General features: G+C 37.0%; 1 protein-coding gene across 1 annotated transcript in view; it reads right to left on the bottom strand.

The window, feature by feature from the left end:
• LOC136863118 (sugar transporter SWEET1) overlaps window positions 1–21,286 on the bottom strand; it is a 134,013-nt gene that overhangs the window by 49,306 nt on the left and 63,421 nt on the right. Inside the window, exon 4 of the mRNA XM_067139460.2 lies at window positions 3,214–3,372. Coding sequence (XP_066995561.1) covers window positions 3,214–3,372 — 159 coding nt within the window. The remainder of the gene's footprint in view (window positions 1–3,213; window positions 3,373–21,286) is intronic.

Raw genomic sequence — 21,286 nt, 5'->3', positions numbered from 1 at the left:
GATGAACTATCAATTTAAATAGTTTAGAGCTTCCAAACAAAAGTGAAGAAATGGCACACGGAGTACAACCACTACTGATCTGCATTTAAGGCAGTCGCCCAGGTGGCAGCTTCCCTATCTGTTGTTTTCCTAGCCTCTTCTTAAATGATTACAAAGAAATTGGAAATTTATTGAACATCTTCCTTGGTGAGTTATTCCAATCCCTAACTCCCCTTCCTATTAACGAATATTTGCCCCAATTTGTCCTCTTGAATTCAAACTTTATCTTCATATTGTGATCTTTCCTACTTTTTAATACACCACTCAAACTTATTCGTCTACTAATGTCATTCCACACCATTTCTCTTTTTTAAACTATGAAAACTGTTTTAATGAATCCATGTAATATTTTAACAACACAGCCAGGGTTGATATTTTAAGTGGAATGTAGTAGTATAGAGTGGAAAGTTTCTTTGATATGTTATAATGATATTGTATAATTGGCTGATGAAGGGATTGGAAAAGTCCCGAAACATGTACTTAAAATAAATATGTGAATAATAATTGTTACATATGTGAGTACTGGTAAGCCAGACCATTATAATATTTAATATATAATATTGTAATAGTCAATATGGACCAATCGGCCAAAAAGTGGTGAAAATCATAAATTCTATTTATTACATGTTAAAAACATTAAAGTATGTTACTATGTTGTCTGACGTGCCACAGAAGTCGTGTTCATGTGTCACCCAGTGGCACGCACATCATAGGCTCACCATACCTGCTCTAGGAAATGGGTTTTATTATCCTGGTTGCACCCAGTCTATGGTGCATACTCCAGTATCAGTGATAGCTTCTCCTTCCCTAGATGGAGAGTAGTCTTCATTATTCTTTCATTAACATACTGGATGTTGGTGATATCCAGGTCATTTTGTTGTTGCCCTGCCAGAGTAGGATATATTGTTTCCTCAACTGCTTCATCCAGTTTTCACTTGGTGTCACTCAGCCTCAGGATTGCTATTTTTTTCTTTCTACAAGGTCCAGTAGTCCTTCACACTTTCCTCTAAGGATGAGTATGGCGACTGTCCCAATTCATGGTATCTGTCTCCTCCGAGGTTGGTGTAGGTTTGCACAGCCCTACTTATCATTAGGCTGTAAGCCAGCACACCTGGCATAGATTTGTTCATGCCGGCATTTTAGCAAAGTATCTTGCGTTCTGAGACTCTCACTTGAAAGCAAATTTAGAAAACTCTCATACTGACTCTTACACAACCAAAGGTTTATTTAGTTTGGGTTAACTCCCTTCGTCTTTAGTAGTCTCCAGTCACAGCTACAAGGTGTGATAAATTTATGTATTCAGGGCCACTGACTGTGGAGTTTGAATCTATCATCCACTGAATACAAGTTAACAGCTGCATGATCCATACAACATAGCCAACTTGCTCATTACCAAAAATAAATTGTGTGTTATACGGAAGATTAATCAGTGAAGGCTTTATTAAATGTTTTGTAAATGATAATGATTTTCTTTTATTCCCAGTGAATTTTAACATACTGTAATATTGTACCATAAACTTATGTTATCGCACTAAGCTGCAAACAGCATATAATACAGATCTAAATGTTGCTCCAAACACCTATGGTATAACAAGCTTCTACTGTATTAATAACCCTTGTCAAGTGGATACATTTTACATTGTGAACGTAATTAATTTATTAATATTATTTTTATTGTTAACAAACACAAACAATCCAAAAATACAAGTGGTTAAGCATAAATAAGACACTCATATGTAATTTCATCAGAATAGATTGCAGATATCCATTTTTTCTGGAAGAAATAAATATTCGAATGCCTCTTTTCAAGCAAAAGTGGCACAAGGCACGTCACACAGTAGTTTTGACTAACGTCAAAAAACACTATATTTTACATCCACAAAACTTGTTCGTAATTCAATTCCTTGCCTATTTCATAATTCACTATCACCACTACTAAGAGTACAATTACTGAAATTGAAAAATTCATTAATAATATCTGTGAAGAAATGGGAAGCAAATTGGAACTTTATGTAGTAAACTAGAATTATTTGCGGTCCTGGATCTTTTTTTTTTTTTTTTTGCTAGGGGCTTTATGTCGCACCGACACAGATAGGTCTTATGGCGACGATGGGATAGGAAAGGCCTAGGAGTTGAAAGGAAGCGGCCGTGGCCTTAATTAAGGCACAGCCTGGTGTGAAAATGGGAAACCATGGAAAACCATTTTCAGGGCTGCCGATAGTGGGATTCAAACCTACTATCTCCCGGATGCAAGCTCACAGCCGCGCCTCTATGCGCACGGCCAACTCGTCCGGTGGTCCTGGATCTTAATTTGTGACCTCATACCATTCTATGTGTTCCCCTCGTCACTACTGACGACTTTCTGTTAAACTGTGATGATTAATTCCAATGATAATACCTAGGTGCTCACCGTCTGAATCTGTTCTGTAACTTAGGTTATTCTCATGCTCACCTGCAAAATTTCACTATTTTTTTTCTTTTACCCATTATCACTCTTTTTTTACCATTCATGAACACCATCTAGTAATTATGCCTCTATTTCAGACTTGTCTTGCCTTCTTTCTCTACATATGTCCAAAATGGCTAAAACATGAACATTTACAATGTCACCAAATTTCTGAAAAGAACATCACCATGGAAATTGTGCTTAGCAGCAAAACATTTCTTCTTTTTCATTCCAAATCCCTGTGTTAAGCCTAACTAAAGGACCTGTGTATTCACACCCGACATCTATCGGCTAATATTACAAACATAATCTAAAACGCAAAAGCGTGTAATTTTAAATTTCAGATAAAAACGTCCTTTGCTCGCGCGGGAGCAAACAAGTTCCGGATAAACGCATGTAACGCATGACTAAGGTTAAAAACCTACCAAGACACCAATACCGGGCGAGTTGGCTGTGCGGTTAGAGGCGCGCGACTGTGAGCTCGCATCCGGGAGATAGTGGGTTTGAATCCCACTGTCGGCAGCCCAGAAGATGGTTTTCCGTGGTTTCCCATTTTCACACCAGGCAAATGCTGGGGCTGTACCTTAATTAAGGCCACGGCCGCTTTCTTCCAACTCCTAGGCCTTTCCTATCCCATCATCGCCAGAAGCAGAAGACCTATCTGTGTCGGCACGACGTAAAGCCACTAGCTTAAAAAAAAAAAAAAAAAAGACACCAATATTACTCACCACCTGTGCCAGAGGAGCAGCAAAGAAGGATACTGTGAGAAAAAGACACAATAATCCTATTGTGCTCCTCAATGCATCAGCGTCATCTTCATACCAGTCATAAAATGCAGTTAGGAGCTGTATAATAACTGACACAAACAGTTGCTTGAGCACCACACTCTGTAAAAAACAAAAACAAATGCACATAAATCATTACACTTCAAATTAGGGATACTACAACAATATTCATTTTAGATTCCCTATGGTCGCAGATTATCCATTATCTTAACATATTCCACATATCGAACTTACTCTGGTAAAAATGAGAGTGCCTAATTCTACTGCATTAAGTAACAGACTTAAACTGCTAAAAAAAAAAAAAAAATGCACAATTTAGTAAAACAAGAAGAGCAAGTATATATAAAACAACAAAAAGAGGAAGGGTAAATGCAAAAAATGAGGAGCTGAAATTTCCAGATCTCTGAACAATAAAATTTCCATTTCACACTTAATACCACAGTAGTCCACTGAGTGGATTTAAGGTAAATAAAGTAACTACAGCAAAGCAGCATTATCTTGATCTTAGGCAAGATGTGCTGTTGAAAATCAAATTTCAGTCCAATGAAACAAGTAATCAGAAGTGTAGGGGAAGGTACCCCGGTATCGGACGGCACTCAGTATCGGACAATATCAGTTTGGGGTTTCCAGTACAATGTTGCAGCAACTTTTGTACAGGTAGTAACAGGTTCCTTCCAGGGAGGTCTGAGAGGGACCATTGTATTTCCGTGAACCGAGAAGTGAACGTGTTAGAGGATTTCCCCGTTTTTGACCTGCTTCTGCCTGCACTAAGATAACCTTGTGAACCTGTTACTACAATACTGGTGAGTGAAATATAATTTCCAGCATCATTTATTATTTAATATATAGCAGACGGATATATTTGAGTGATGTTTTTTAAAAGTATGAAAACCGAGCTCGATAGCTGCAGTCGCTTAAGTGCGGCCAGTATCCAGTATTCGGGAAACAGTAGGTTCGAACTCCACTGTTGGCAGCCCTGAAAATGGTTTTCCGTGGTTTCCCATTTTCACACCAGGCAAATGCTGGGGCTGTACCTTAATTAAGGCCACGGCCGCTTCCTTCCCACTCCTAGCCCTTTCCTGTCCCATCGTCGCCATAAGACCTATCTGTGTCGGTGCGACGTAAAGCAACTATCAAAAAAAAAAAAAAAAAAGTATGAAAGAACACAATGTATAGATAAAGCTGGAATTTAAGATGACAAATTGGGGCAAATATTCGTTTATAGGAAGGGGAGTTAGGGATTGGAATAACTTACCAAGGGAGATGTTCATAAATTTCCAATTTCTTTGCCATCATTTAAGAAAAGGCTAGGAAAACAACAGATAGGGAATCTGCCACCTGGGCGACTGCCCTAAATGCAGATCAGTAGTGATTGATTGAATGTAAGAGTATGGAGGATGGCAATGCTTTTCTTTACACGTGTTAGGTATTGTGTTTTTTTTTTTTCATGTAAGCTACTCAATATCAGACACGCTTGCAGCACCCGGTATTGGACAAAGTTATTTGTAGGTTTATTGGCGATTCAAAAAGTACTTTCCTTTGTTGCAGATAAATATGGGGAAGAAAAGAGGAAACTGGACAGAGAACATGAAATTAGCTGTTGATGAAGTAAGACGGAATAAATTGAGCATTAGGGAAGAAAGTGAGTAGTTTAGCGTCCCTTAAAGCAAATTAGGTGACAGACTGAAATTACTGTCTTCAGGAAAGGAGGTAGAAATGAAACCTGATATAGGTACATATTCAAACACATCGGCACAAGACTTCCACAACAACTAAAACTACAACCACCAACATAGACGAGAGAGGTGTTGCCACCAACTACTTCTAATTCAAACTCAAGACCTGCTGTTTACTATATTAAAACTTACCAGAGTACATCACAAATTTGAATAAGGTCCTTATCAATATGACGCATACCAGTTTCAGAAATTTCTCGAAGATTACCATACACAGCTAAAATCAACATAACATAAAAGCAATGGAACTACACAGAAGATAGAAGAATGGAACCTATGTAACATGAACTAAAAATTTTTAACAAGTGTCTACCTATACTTACCAAATTTTAATGTGTTAAAACTTTTTAAGTGTTTTATATTATGACCCATATGTTTTAATATGTCCTACATACTCATGTTCTAACTTATTGTAACTTTTTACCTTGACTACTGATATTTTAATTACATGCTACTGTATACATTTCCATCCTCCATTAGACATCCGGATGTCTAATACAATAACAACTTGTGAATTGTCTAATGGTTGAAACAAATCATGTACTAGCTGATGATGGCCGTTAAAGAGCCGAAACCGGTACTAGTTTAATCTATTTAAAATAAATTGTGTATTGATTGATGGAAAAACACTTTTCTTATCTATACTTCCACCAGCCTACAGCGGGCAAAAGGCTTCAACAAGGAGCAAGTGGATACATTTTTTGAAAAGCTTACCGAGTAAATGCTTCGACAGTAATTTCATCCTTCAAGGATTTTCAGTTGTGCACGAGAATCAGTTGAAGGTGTTATTGGTGAAAGGGAAGAAACTAGTTGGCAGGCTAACTTCCGGCAAAAGGGGAAAAAGTGTTACTGTTCTTCTCTGCATAAATGCCTCAGGTGACCAGTTTGTACCTCCATTGTTTGTTTTCCTGAGTGAGAATGGACAATGATATGACGAAGGATGCACCCATGGGCAGTGTACATGATGCCCATCCGAGCGGGTGGATAACTAAAGATGGATTCCTAAAGTGGGTGGAATCTTTTGTTTTGAGAGTGAACTCAAGTGAAGAGAATCCAGTGTTACTTATTGTTGATGGCCATTCTAGCCACAATGATTTGGATGTTATTCTGTTTGCTAAAGACCACAACATCCACATGCTGAGTTTGCCACCTCACACAAATCACAGGTTGCAACCTCTTGACCGAGTGATCATGAAACCATTCAAGAATGCCTTCAATGAGGCTTGTTCCATGTGGATGAGGAAGTATCCCAATCTGAAAATTATGCTGAAAGATATTTCCGGTCTAGTTGGCTCTACATTTACCAAGGTGTGCAGGATGGAGCTTGCTCAGTCAGCATTTTCCTGTTGTGGCATCTACCCCTGAACCGGAACATCTCCAGAGACTTAAATTTCTTCGCATCCTCAAAGTAGTTGTCACCAACAGCTGCTAAAATTCCTTCCAACAGCCACCTTCCTTCGAACCAGGCGTCATCTGAAGCACAACCAACATTCAGTCCTTCAGCTTCACCATGCATAGCCTCCACTTCCATGGCCTCTAGGAGAGAAGATTCAGATGGGCTTAATCAAAATAAATTTCCGAGTGCTAGTCTACTTCAGGAACTTAGTCCTCTTCCAAGTGAGACTATTGAAAATTTAAACCTGAGGAAAAGGCGTGGAGACCAGAGTGAAGTTCTAACCTCCACCCCTTTCAAACAAAGGCTTGAAGAAAGACAACAAAACTCAGATATGAACATTAAAACAAGAATAATAGTTAACACCACCTTTCCAATACTCATCTTTCCTTATATTTAGGAAATAAACATTACAACAGGCGTTGTAAGATGGGACATGTTTCGCTTAACAGTTGTAAGCATCATCAGCCGAAAATAAATCTTAGCCTAAAGTTAGGTCAGGGCCCTGAACCTAGTGTCCTTAACATATATGGCACCCTAAGAATCATCATTTATATTTAGAAAATGAAAATAGGCTTAAAACTAGTGTGAAAAAACATAGAATGTTACAACATGGCTAAGAGAAAAAACACAATCGAGTTGAGACAGAGGATAAGAACAGAAAGTACAATACAGAGCTGGTAGTGAAATAATTAAAATCATTAGGATATCATTGTTACCAGTCAGCCAATCAGAATGTTCAAACATAGAAACAAGAGTGAAAATATATAAGTGTGTTCATCATGGCTGAGTTAGAAAAAACACGTAATCGTGTTGCCAGAGGTTAAAAATATAAGGTACAACACAGAGCTGGCAGTATAATAATCAAACTCATGGTTGCCAGTTAGTTAATAAGAATGTTCATATATAACAAAACATGATGGTTATATTCTTTTAAGTGAAGAAATAATTAAATCCCACTATTGTATAGATACGTGAGAACGGGCGAGAGAAATCATATGTTGTAGCAGACATGGAGTAGTAACACTTCAAACAGGATTGATCACGCCTGAAGCCGCTTCATTTTGCTGGGAGGTCAAGACCAAAACAGAAAAAATAAGATGCCAAGTGCGTGAACTGAAATCTGAAAATGGAAAAAGGAAAAAGATGTACTGGGGCCTTGAAAATAGGGTGTTCAAAATGGGAGACTAAGATCGCTTACCTCTTATGTTGGATGAGCGTTGAGCGGAGACATTTGCCGTTCAAGGGGGTCTGTTAAATTTATGCCCGTTGCTGCGTGTGTTGTATCAGTGTGCTTGCGTAGGCAGAGAGTAAGTTGGGACGGGAGGGGTAGGCGCAACAATGAGAGTGCTGGAAGCTGGCGGCGGAGTTGTATTATGGGGAGGGGGTAAGGTGGAATCTGTTATGGCGACTGGAGGGGTATTTAAAGTTTATAATTGAAGATTTTTGTGAAATTGTTATGATTTATATTAAGATTAGTGAGTAAATTGGGGACTTGTTCAATTAATGGGCTGTTGTTCTCAGGGACATCATTCAAATTATTATTATTATTATTATTATTAAAATGTTGATCCAAGAAAATGTATGTATTTTCCAATTCAGTCATTAAGCTGCTTTTATTTACATATTTTATAATGTGGAGGTCCTGATCAATTGTAGAATAATTGTGGCCAGAATCCCTCATGTGGTTGCTCATGGCACAGTACTTTTTATGCTTTAAGGCATTATAATGTTCCAAGTATCTAGTTCTAAAACTGCGGCCAGTTTGTCCGATATAAGAAAATTCACACTGGGGGCATTTGAGTCTGTAAATACCAGAGTTTGAAAATTTGTCTTGAGAAGTATTTACCAAGTTGGAATTAAAGAATATATTCCGCTTAGTGTTGCGAGTTCGGTAGGCAATTCTGATGTTATGCTTCTTAAATGGGTTAGTAATGCTGTGTATGGCGGGGTTAGTGAAGGTGGCAGTGTTTATTCTTTTGGGCTTATCTGGAATTAAATTTGTAGTATTTTTTGATTTTATTTCACCAATAATCTTATCGATCAGGTTAGGTTTATAGCCGTTAAGTATTGCAAGTTCTTTTATATATTCAAACTCTTTTTTTCGGTTAGAAGGGGATAGTGGAATATTTAATGCTCGATGAACTAGACTGTAGAAAGTTGCTTGTTTATGAGATCGAGGGTGTAACGACTCATTCTTTATTGTCAAAGGAGCAGCGGAGGGCTTTCTGTAAATTTGGAAAATAAAATTATCACTGGCTCTGGTCAAGGTTAAGTCCAGGAAGTTTAAAGACCTGTTGACTTCGTCTTCCTTAGTGAACCTGATATTGTGGTCAAGGTCATTAAGGGTCTTTAAAATGTTATCACTATTATTGCGATGTGTGTCAATGATGGCAAATGTGTCATCGATGTATCTTAGCCAAAGCTGTAGACCATTGATTTTATTGATTATCTTGTTAGTCTCGAGGTGATCCATAAAAATGTTAGCAAGGATTCCAGATATCGGGTCGCCCATCGCTAGTCCCTCCTGTTGGTAAATTTTGTTATTGAATGTAAAGAAGTTATTGTTTACTACAAATTTTAGCAAGTTGATCAGTTCATCTATTTCACATTTGCTTATAGTGTTATGTTTCAAAAGGTTAGTTTCTATTAAACTAATGGTTTAATTTACTGGTATACTAGTATACATATTGGTGACATCATATGAAACCATGATGTGATTGTCATGTAACTTGAATTTAGAAAGTTTATTACAAAAATCAATTGGATTTTTGACATAGGCTTCATTATTGAACTTGTAATGGGTATTTAAAAAATGGTGTTAAAATTTAGAAACCTTGTAGGTGGGACTATTTCGACAGTTTATAATAGGGCGCATTGGCACATCTTTTTTATGTATTTTTGGTAAGGCTTTAGCAGTAGGTAACCTGGGATTCATAATGGTGAGTTTTTGTTGTTCATGCTCTTGAAAGAGAAAAGATGAATTTTTCAGCAAGTTCTTTAAACCACGCTGGATCTTTAAAGTGGGATCCTTGTCAATTAGCTTGTAGTTATTGGCGGAAAAGAAATCTTCAGTTTTACTAATATATTCATTTTTGTTCAATAATACAGTAGTAGAGCCTTTGTCGGCTTTTGTGACTATTACATTATTGTTCCTGATTTTGTTCTTTACTTCAATTATTTGCTTGTTAAGATTTAAAGAAGGCTTGGAATTTATTTCACAGGTTAGTAACGTGAGCTTCTTTTTAATTTCGTATTTAACATCATTACGGTGTTCTATAGGAAGTTTTGAAATATTTGATTCGATTTCGGCAATGTTGGTCACCAGATCGTCAATTTTATTTTATTTTTAACCTCTGGCAACACGATTACGTGTTTTTTCTAACTCAGCCATGATGAACACTCATATATTTTCACTCTTGTTTCTATGGTTGAACATTCTGATTGATTGACTGGTAACAATGATATCCTAATGATTTTAATTATTTCACTACCAGCTCTGTATTGTACTTTCTGTTCTTATCCTCTGTCTCAACTCGATTGTGTTTTTTCTCTTAGCCATGTTGTAACATTCTATGTTTTTTCACATTAGTTTTAAGCCTATTTTCATTTTCTAAATATAAATGTTGATTCTTAGGGTGCCATATATGTTAAGGACACTAGGTTCAGTGCCCTGACCTAACTTTAGGCTAAGATTTATTTTCGGCTGATGATGCTTACGACTGTTAAGCGAAACATGTCCCATCTTACAACGCCTGTTGTAATGTTTATTTTATAAATATAAGGAAAGATAAGTATTGGAAAGGTGGTGTTAACTATTATTCTTGTTTTAATGTTCATATCTGATGTCCAATACGGTCTACAATGAGATTTATTACTTGTAACAAAACTCAGTGCTGCAAGAAAAGAAAAACTCTGCAAAAAATGGTGTGACCAAAGGAGGAAGCTTGCGAATGAAGCCAGGGAAAAAAAAAAAAGATTCTGACATTTGATTGTGAAAAGACTGACTGCATCATCTGTGGGGAGAATTTTAGTGAAGACTGGATTCACTGCATCATATGTAAGGGTTGGGCACATGAAAACTGCGCTTATCTTGAAGGGGCTGCCCTTTATTACAAACATGACATTTGTGTTAGAAAGTAATGTAATAATACAATGTAATAGGAAAATAATATAACAATACTGAAACTGTCCGATACCATGTACCATATTTTTAAAATTATGAAAACTCAAATGTTTATAAATACTAAAAATTCATTCCTGCCATTACTTGCTGTGGATTAAAGCATTGCCCCTATTAAACATAAACAATATAAGGTTCCAAAAATAATTCTTAATTTTAATTAGACCCATTCCAAAATTTATTATTCAAAGAGAAGCTTAACTGTCCAAAACCAAGGTACCTCCCCCCATATGAAAAATGCTCAGGTGCCAACTTATGGAAATAAAGACTGAGGGATTGAACTGATCCTGGGTAAAGAACTATGTGATATCCTGAAATACAGTGTCTTTTTCAGTAAACCAAGAAGAATTGCAAATAATGGGTCATCCAATTATCTGACGACTGAATGGTTGCAAGAACTGTGTGACCAAGCTTGATAGCTGTAGTCGCTTATGTGCGGCCAGTATCCAGTATTCGGGAGGTAGTAGGTCCGAACCCCACTGTCGGCAGCCCTGAAAAAAGTTTTCCGTGGTTTCCCCATTTTCACACCAGGCAAATGCTGGGGCTATACCTTAATTAAGGTCACGGCCGCTTCCTTCCAATTCCCTGTCCTATCGTCGCCATAAGACCTATCTTTATAAGTTAAAAACTTCATTTTCCCATATTGAACTGAGATTCACAATTAGAATTAAGGAAGGTTCAACCTTTTCAATACAAAATGTGTTGTACAAGATGTTCACAACATATTATTTATTATATTATTAGCACCAGTTTTGACGCTTATTATGTCATCATCAGCTAAAAAATCACAAGTGGGCAAAGTACATATCACAAAAGTTGTATAAATAATTCTTGCATGGCAAACTACAAATGATAGACTGCTTTTCTCCTTAAAGGCTAAAAGGAAAATGGGTAAAATATGATGATATGACATATAAAAGCGTTATAGTCTAATGAGATGGGTGAGTATTATGAATTGGTCTGATGATTGAACATAGAAGTCTGAATGTGATAATAAAACGATGTAGTAAAATTGTCCACTCTTCTATTGTTATTCAATGGAGACACATAAGTCCAGGTCCGATGTTATGTGAGGTTGGCAAGACCATCAAAAGGTTTTTTGTCTAAGGCCGGGACACCTGATGTTAAGCGATTGAATAAGGTTGATCTTTAAAGTTGTCTCAGCTCAACAAGGGTGGTGAATCTTAAAAGAAAGGAAAGAAAAACCAAGTTAGTGAAATAGAAATCTAAATTGGGATCGCGGCCAAGGATGATAGAATATGAGACTCACCTTGTTCAGTGTGCTGTGTGTGTAGTGTGAGAAGAGTTCTGGACAAGTGAGATGGGTGTGACTAAGTTGAATGAGTGCGAAGGTAGAGTGAGAGGGGTGGAAAGGGGAGGGGGGAGGGGGAAGGGGAGAGGAAAGGGTAGGGAGGCGAAGTTCAAGGCGGGTCAGGAGGGCAGAGTGGTAGTGGTGTGGGACGTAGAAAAGTGCTGTGGAGAGCGTGAAAGATCGATTTTCCTCCCGTAATTTTGATACCTCTAAAGACTTCAATTAGGAAGTCGAAAAGGATATTGGATTTTTCTGAAATTTCGTTAAGGTTTAGATTAGGATTAAAAAATTGGTCTAGGTGAATGAAACAGTTCTCCGTAACGTCGAGTAAAGAGCCTTTGTTTATGTTTTTGAGAATTTCTAGGTCTTGTTCTATGGTAGTAAAATTATGCTTTAAGTCATGTATGTGTTGGCCTATTGCAGAAAATCTATTATATCTGATGGCGTTGACGTGTTCTAAGTATCTAACTTTGAAGCTTCGCCCGGTCTGTCCGATGTATGAGGAAAAACAGTTATTGCATTGAAAACGGTAAACACCTGACTTTGCGTGAATGTCGGATCTGTTTATCGACTTGGAATTGTGAACTATATGTTTCTATTGCTGGTTCTGTACGAAATTTTAATATGTTTCTTGAAGACGTTAGTTACACTGTGTATGTTTTCGTTAAAGGTAAAGGTGGCGAATAGGACATGGTTAGGTCTTTCTTTGGTTAACGTTGTCTTTAGTCTATGTTTACATTTGTTGATGAAATGAAATGGCGTATGGCTTTTAGTGCCGGGAGTGTCCGAGGACATGTTCTGCTCGCCAGATGCAGGTCTTTCGATTTGACACCCGTAGGTGACCTGCGCGTCGTGATGAGGATGAAATGATGATGAAGACGACACATACACCCAGCCCCAGTGCCAGTGAAATTAACCAATGATGGTTAAAATTCCCGACCCTGCCGGGAATCGAACCCGAGACCCCTGTGACCAAAGGCCAGCACGCTAACCATTTAGCTATGGAGCCGGACACATTTGTTGATAATGCGTTCTATGAATGAGGTGTTATAACCGTTGTGTTTAGCGATGGCACGAATGATGTTCAATTCCTTCTTTAGGTTTTCCTTGGATAACAGTATTTTTAGTGCACGGTCTACCATACTATAGTAAGTGGCGCATTTATGTGCGTGTGGGTGTGTGGAGTCTCTTCTGAAAGTAGTCGCTGTTTGGGTTGGTTTTCTGTAGATATTGTATTCTAAAGAAGAAGGAAGTCTCTGAATTGTAAGGTCTAAAAAGTTAATTGAGTTATTGGACTCTGAGTCTAATGTGAATTTTATATTAGAATCTATCTTGTTTAAGTTGTTAAGGGTGGTAGCTGCATTAACCGTTCTGTCGTCTAGAATAACCAGGATGTCATTGACATATCTAGACCAGAAGAGTATATTTGAGTAAATGTTGTTGGTATTAATTGCAGTGTCTTCTAGGAAATCTATGTATATCTCAGCCAAAATTCCTGAGGCCGGCGACCCCATAGCCAGTCCATCCTGTTGGTAAATACATTTGTCAAATGCGAAATAGTTGTTATGTATCACGAGTTTTAGGACCTGTATGAAGTCTTGGATCTCTAGTTTACTTAGCCCACTATATGTTTTTAGGTTATTTTGGATTATGGGAAGGAGTTTTTTGGTGTTGATGCTGGGATACATGTTATTGATATCGAATGAGTGAAGGGTGTGAAATGGTTGTATTTCAAATTTATTCAGTTTTTCGATTAGTTCAATGGTGTTTTTTTTTTTTTACGGATTTTCTCGACTGAAATCATTTGTAGTTTGCCATGCAAGAATTATTTATACAACTTTTGTGATATGTACTTTGCCCACTTGTGATTTTTTAGCTGATGATGACGCAATAAGCGTCGAAACCGGTACTAATAATATAATAAATAATATGTTGTGAACATCTTGTACAACACATTTTGAACTGAAAAGGTTGAACCTTCCTTAATTCTAATTGTGAATAAGACCTATCTGTCGGTGCGACGTAAAGCAACTGGCAAAAAAAAAAAACTGTGTGGATCTATAACTTAGGTTCTTGAGTCTGTTGAAAGTAATTTATGATAAAATAGAATTCAGAAAAAAACAAAAGAAGAAACATTTAACAACAGTTTATACATGAAAAAAGAGAAAAAAAAAGAAAACTTCATTAAATTGAGTAGTTTGATAACCCCTTGCTCAAGGCCAATTGCCGGCCATGGGGTGAGGGCTTGCCAAACCATTACACTGGCCTCTAGTTACATGTTCAGTGTAGTTTGAACAAAGAAAGAAACAAAAAAACAACATGTATTTGATCTTAAGTCAAGTCTGCTAAGAACAAAAATAGGAAATAATAGACCTAATTATTCTATTTCACAAGTATTCATCAATGATTCATATATATGTATGGAGTGTTTTGAATAGAAATTCCCAGGGTTTGAGTCCCACATTGTAATGTGATTCATAAATTGATTAATGCATGGGCTGCATGAAGAACTGCACTTTGTGAATGGATTTTGAATAAAGTGCATGACAGAGGGCCTGCCCCGTGGTGTAGGGGTAGCATGTCTACCTCTTACCCGGAGGCCTCAGGTTCGATTCCCGGCCGGGTCAGGGATTTTTACCTGCATCTGAGGGCTGGTTCAAGGTCCACTTGGCCTACGTGATTACAACTGAGGAGCTATCTGATGGTGAGATGGCGGCCTTGGTCTAGAAAGCTAAGAATAACAGCTGAGAGGATCCGCCGTGCTGACAACACGACACCTCATAATCTGCAGGCCTTCAGGCTGAGCAGCGGTCGCCTGGTAGGCCATGACCCTTCGGGGCTGTTGTGCCTTGGTTTTTGTTTTGCTTTTGTTTTTCACATGACAGAGAAATTGATACCTATCTCATTCTCTTTTCAAACAAGGTTTGGTTCACTTGATATTGATAATTATCATTGACTGCTCCATGAGAAACACAACATTCAGAAAATAGGACTGGTGCATGGCTGGCAGTGAATGAATAATAGAACAATTTCATTCTTTAAATGAAGATACAGCAGTAGAAGATATATTATGTGAAAAACATTCTGTAACACATTTTTTGTGGAATGAAATTACAAGTAGTTTCACTTTTTTCCAGAGAACTCTGTGAGGGTTCAAACGACCACTTCTTTCACCACATAAAGCTATTGCATCCGTGTGTTTGTGTTTACAAACGAAGCGTACTAACTAACAAAGAGGTATTTTTCACCCGCCCGTACCTGTACAATTTAACAATTAAGAAAACAAAAGAAGAGTTTACCTTAAGTCGTACAAATCCTGTTCTTTACTACCACTTATGTTTTCAGCAGCACACATGTCTTTACACCTGTATAGTAGAATTACATAGGATAATGGCTCTCATTCTGAAAATTTAGAGATTACTACTTACCAGGGATGTATTCCGAAACCATACAAAACAAGTTTTGTGCCACAAATATATTAAACACAACACTGACGCAAGTAAGTTGGCAAGAAACTAAACCTCAACCCAAGTTACATGTGGTGTACGAAACAAAACAACCACCCGAAGTTTAGTCTCGTATCTGTGAGAATCTGCATCTGTAAGAGTGCAAAATCAAATTGTGGCCTTCGATCAGTTTTGTAAAGCAAGAAACACCTTGGCCGAAGCCCGTAACAGTAAATTAAACTTTTCTGCATTGTCACCAAAAGTTAGTCACAACGGAACCTCACCGGGTGCGACTCTCTGATCAGAATGATTGCATAATTAGCATTGTCTATTAAAATAAGAAAATCCCCTCTCAGCCTTTCTCCACAGTTGAACTTTATGGGATTTTGGGAAATAAATGAAGTTGTAAGAAAGGACACTAAAAAAAAAACATGGGACTGGGGACCCGTACTGAAATCATGAATTTACATTCCCACAGCAACAAAATAGCAATATGTTTTCAATTCTTCATTTGTTTCAGAGATAGTGGCAAGTTTTACAATTTTGAAATTAAAAAATATGAAATGACAAAATTACATGAAGAAAAATGAAATAAATTGAACAAATGTTTTTAAATATCGGGCAGTCATAATTTTTCATTGCGTTCTGTCCTTCACTCCTTTCTCTTGTTTAATACATTTACTGTTAATGAAACGTGATTCCTATAGCAAAGTTAATGAATGTGTAATTGTAAATTACACATATCCTCAAAAATCAAAACATGGCAAGCAAAGTACCCACGTGCCATGTCGAGCCAATGTCTGTCACTGTCAGCAGTTGAATGTATCAGACCAATGTAAAGACAATCCCTTCTAACTGGTAAAAATTTGCTTGTCTTTAACAGGCTGATGTCGAGTTTAAATTGGGGCAATAAAAAAATTGTCAGCTAATTATGGGCCACAATAAATAAAATCTGGGGCACCTCCATGGGATCGAACAAGTGACCATTTATTCCGATGCTGTAGGACAAAATTAGTTACTGAAAATATGTAACAAGTGAATTATACAGGGTTCTGTCGGAAATCGAATGTTCCTTTGAGATATCAAGAATCTGAGTTACAGATGTCAGAGTTTGACTGTAATTTGTTTATAAGGCTTAAAGTGTTACTAACATTGCTCAATAAATCACCCAGTCAATTCAAGTCTGTGATAGGCATCTGTGAAGGTAGGACTTTGACAGGACAGCCTGGCAGGAATGTATCTATAACCCTCAAATTGCTGTACACATATGTAAATGGTAAAATAGCTTTGAATTGTCTTGTAATAGAAGGTACAAAATGGTAAGGAAAATTTCTACCTTAGTATATGAAGAGACCAATCAGTTTTAATTTGTTTATAAGGATCAAATTGCTGCTAGGAATGTCGCAACTAACATCTGTGCCCACAAAGACGTTCCAAACAGAGGTACAAACACGGGAAGTCTGACCGTTATGAGCCTAATTCAGAACGATCTGGTATAATTTATTCATTTACCTGTATTACAACCTATGAAAATTGTTAATCAAATCAAATCAGTTAATGCAATTTTTCCCGCTGAGCCATACCAGCCAACGGTACAAGTGATGAAGCTGTGTCTCGTAATTGGACAGCGTTATGCATTAACCGCCTTAGCGCTAGTTTTTGGAAATTGTGAATTTAACACCTCTAGTGTGTGCAGTCTTGAACTACAAATTTCTTGTACAATGCTGTCCTTTATTACAATGATAACTGTTAATATTGTAGTCAAATCTACGCACCATCCATTTTATCTTGGGTTAAGAGTTTTGTATCAATCAGCTACGATACAAAACTATGAAGCTATTCTTACAAATGCCGTACTGTTCTGCATGAAACAGCTAAGCAACAGTTTATTGTCCCTTGGTCTCCCAGACGCTGTTAGTAATGTTACGCGACTACTGGCTATGCGCCAAAAGATCTTCTCTCTGTTGTTGTCTTTAATCTTGCGGGAAAATGTTCTGCTTGTACTGAATGAGAGTGTGGCCAGCAGAGCACAGAATATTATTTTACTTCCAAAGAAGAATCAACCTGAGGATTCAGACACTTCACACGAATACAAGGTAATTCTTCAAGATGACTTTTTATTCATAATACATTGGAACTCATAGTACCTTTCACTATGCAAATATCTAATAATGATACCAATTTTATTCATCATGTCTAGGGTCAAAAAGATGACTAAGCCCTATTGAGCAGATTACTATAGCACATAATTTTAATTACTGGCAGAAAATCCCCGAATATGAACAATTCCTTTAGCAAATATCTGCAATGTTAAATGCAATAGGTGAGCTAAAGTTGCACAGAATTACATTATTTACAGGGAATACACGTTAATGATACTAGCGATATAAATTCTTATAATTTTGTTGAATACCACCTATTCAATACAATAATAAAGGTAATAAGAATTTACATATTTATTAAATTGTTAATATGGTACACGTTTTGCTCCTTTTTGTGAGCATCATCAGCCATGTATCATTTACTTAAGGTTATATACTGTAAGATCATAAATCTATTATATTGGGTTAAAATGTGCTTTGTAAACCTGGCTGACAAATCTTATAATATTCTACAAGTTATATAACAATAAAATTATGTCTTTAAGTTAAAACATATTTGTCTAAAATCTATCTAAGTCTAAAAGTTATTAACGAAACTCATCTTGTGAACATCCTATTAAAATAATTTTAAAAACTTTTGAGATCTAGTTAATTGTATTGATTCAATGTTGCTTGACTTGTATGATTGTCGTTGAAACTTCGTTAACTATATTAACAATTTTCTACATTTGATAATTGCCTATGTAGAAAATTGTTAATATAGTTAACGAAATTTCAACGACAATCATACAAGTCAAGCAACATTGAATCAATACAATTAACTAGATCTCAAAAGTTTTTAAAATTATTTTAATAGGATGTTCATAAGATGAGTTTCGTTAATAAATTTTAGACTTAGATAGATTTTGGACAAATATGTTTTAACTTAAAGACATAATTTTGTTGTTATATAACTTGTAAAATATTATAAGATTTGTCAATCAGGATTACAAAGCATATTTTAACCCAATAGAATAGATTCACGATCTTATATAACCTTAAGTAAATGATAATTGGCTGATGATGCTCACAAAAAGGAGCAAAACATGTACCATATTAACAATTTAATAAATATGTAAGTTCTTATTACCTTATTATTGTACTGAATAGGTGGTATTCAACAAAATTATAAGAATTTGTATCACAAGTAGATCTTCAATACGGACAAAAAATGAAATTTATAACCTGCAATGATACTAGCGCCGTGCAGGCTCACTCTAGTAAATTAAGCTCAGATACCTTAAGGCAAGAAGCTGTTTCAACTGATCTAACTCCTCTACAAACTGCTAGTGGCAGTAGTTATGATATACTTTCTTCCAAAACTGAAAATAACACTTCAGCTCAAATGCCCTACGAGGCAGGTATTTAGTCATCATTTCACGTGACTATGACAGACTACTTTTCAGAACAGTCAAGTACCGATGTGCGTGATTTGCCTTCTGTTTTAGTGAATTTAAATGATCTGAGTGCTACTGCCATAGAAAATTAAAGTGGTGAATTTTATCCATGCACTAATTTACCACACACACTAACAAGTCCGAGTGCAGAATATTCCGAAAGTATCACATCAAATTCTGTAACTGGTACTCCTAACCCCCAGCCAAGTACTCTGTAGATACAGTAGAACCTCGATAATTCGAAATCGGTTAATTCAAAATCCCGCCTAATTCGAAAAAGCTCTCGTTCCCGGAAACATGAGATACAGTTTTGCATGTTATTTCAATTGTTTAATTCGAAATACGGATAATTCGTAATTACCGAAATTCAGACTTTTAATTCGAAACTGCCTTTACATTTTAAAACAATAGTACGTTACAGAGTAATTTCAACTCGAAATTTATCCGCGTCATAATAGAACGCGTGTTCCGGAACGTGGAGGGGTAGCTTTCCGCATTTACACTCACTTCGGTGGATCTACAGTGCGCTTCATGATTGCCAAGTTGAATGAAATCGGAATTCTTTTGTATTCAACCTTTTAAGGAACGCCGTAATATCACGCAACAGGCAGTGTGCGGGAAAACAGAATCCGCGAACTCTGGCGATACCAACAGTTGACGAAAAAACGTGGCTCATATAATAAATTCGTACGCACCGAACAATATTTTCATTGCCGGTGAAACTGCATTGCTTTATTTTAATGCGATCCCAAACGGTCTTATGGTTTTAAAGGAGAAATTGCCAGCCGGGAAATCGTACAAGGGTGAGGGATGGGGCTCATAGTAGTGCACATGGACGCGAGATACTTTATCGCCTCCCCATAGGAGAATTCGATAAGCTACAATGTTTTAAGGGCGTCGGGCACTTTCCATGCCAGTACAAAGCATCTAAAAATGCAAACAGTACAGAAATCCAAAAAATAATGCATTTGCATAGGGGAACCGGCATACTTTATCCTCGTCTTTGAATTGTGCGATTTTTTTCTTTCGTTGCGTGAGGTTATGTTTGTCAGTGATTTATCCAAGTGCATTATTTGAACATTGTAAATGCACCTTGTTGGATACATTTCGGAAATAGTTTTTCCATGGCATTTGAAAGGTTTAAACTGTGAATCGAGGTGATTGCATTTATTAATGGGTCTTAGAATACTTTGTGACGCTGTAAGTGTTTATATTTCTGAAGTGCGAGAGAGAAGTGCCATGGCGGGAAATCGTCCGAGGATAGTCATAGGAAAGTTCGATTTTAAGAGCATCGGTTACTTTCTGTGTAAATACAAGGCATCTAAAATGCATACTGTATAGTAATCCAATTAATAAAGCACTTGCACATGGGAGCCAGCGTAAATTTCTTCTTGTCTTTGAATCGTTTTTTTTCTTTCTTTCGATGCGTGAGGTTATGTTTACCAGTAGATATCCGAGTGCATTATTTGAATACTGTAATTGCGCCTTCTTGGATATATTTAGGAAATAGTTCTTTTTTCATGGCATTTGAAAGGTATAAACTGTGAATCAAGGTTAACTGCATGCTATAACGGGCCGTAGAATATTTTGTAACGCGGCAAGGGTTGGTACTTCTGAATTGCGAATTGGCGGTTAATTCGAAATCACGTAATTCGAAGTCCGATTTCTGAGTCCCAACGACTTCGAATTAACGAGGTTTTACTGTATTACAATGAAGATACAGAATGTAATACAAATACTAGAGCCCATAGCATTGTAACTATCACTTCCCACCCCATTCCTGCAGTATCATTAGGAGATGAATATAACAGAATTGCCAGTTTACCACAGAATCAAACCAGTGAAAATGCAGATTGCAATGACCTTGGTAGACCAAGGAAGGGACAGAAAAGAAAACGTTCACATCAGAGTTAGAGAAGAACAAAAGAAAAGTTGCCAGCGGAATGAGTTGTACAACAGCCAACAAGGAAATATCACTGAACCAAGAGAATTCTGAGACTTTCACTGCCAATCGGAATGTCATAGAGAAATAAGTCTACAAGACAGGAAAAAAGAGTTTGACAGTTTTTGGAAACTGTCATATGAAGGTAAAGTAATCATAAATCAAGTTAAGAGGAAGAGGACAGAAGATGTGAGTAGAAGGTCGTTCACAAGAATTTACACCCTGGCAGGAGTACCACTGCGTAAACAGTGCTTTACCAGACACTTAGAATATCAGGAGATCACATTAATAACTGTCTTAACACATTCACTCCCGTAGACGCCCTAGGGCATTTAAGAGCAGCCTATGTGCTGGACCGTATCCGAGTTAAGACGTTCAAGGTCGCGTGATGTAAACGTTTCGAATTTAGTGCCAAATTTGTACGAAGTCATAGTTCGTGTCAAGAACCACAGATGGCATCGTCCCT

Source organism: Anabrus simplex, chromosome 2 (genome assembly GCF_040414725.1).
Source record: "Anabrus simplex isolate iqAnaSimp1 chromosome 2, ASM4041472v1, whole genome shotgun sequence".
NCBI classification, from domain to species: domain Eukaryota; kingdom Metazoa; phylum Arthropoda; class Insecta; order Orthoptera; family Tettigoniidae; genus Anabrus; species Anabrus simplex.
This window is presented reverse-complemented; position numbering and strand designations above follow the sequence as displayed.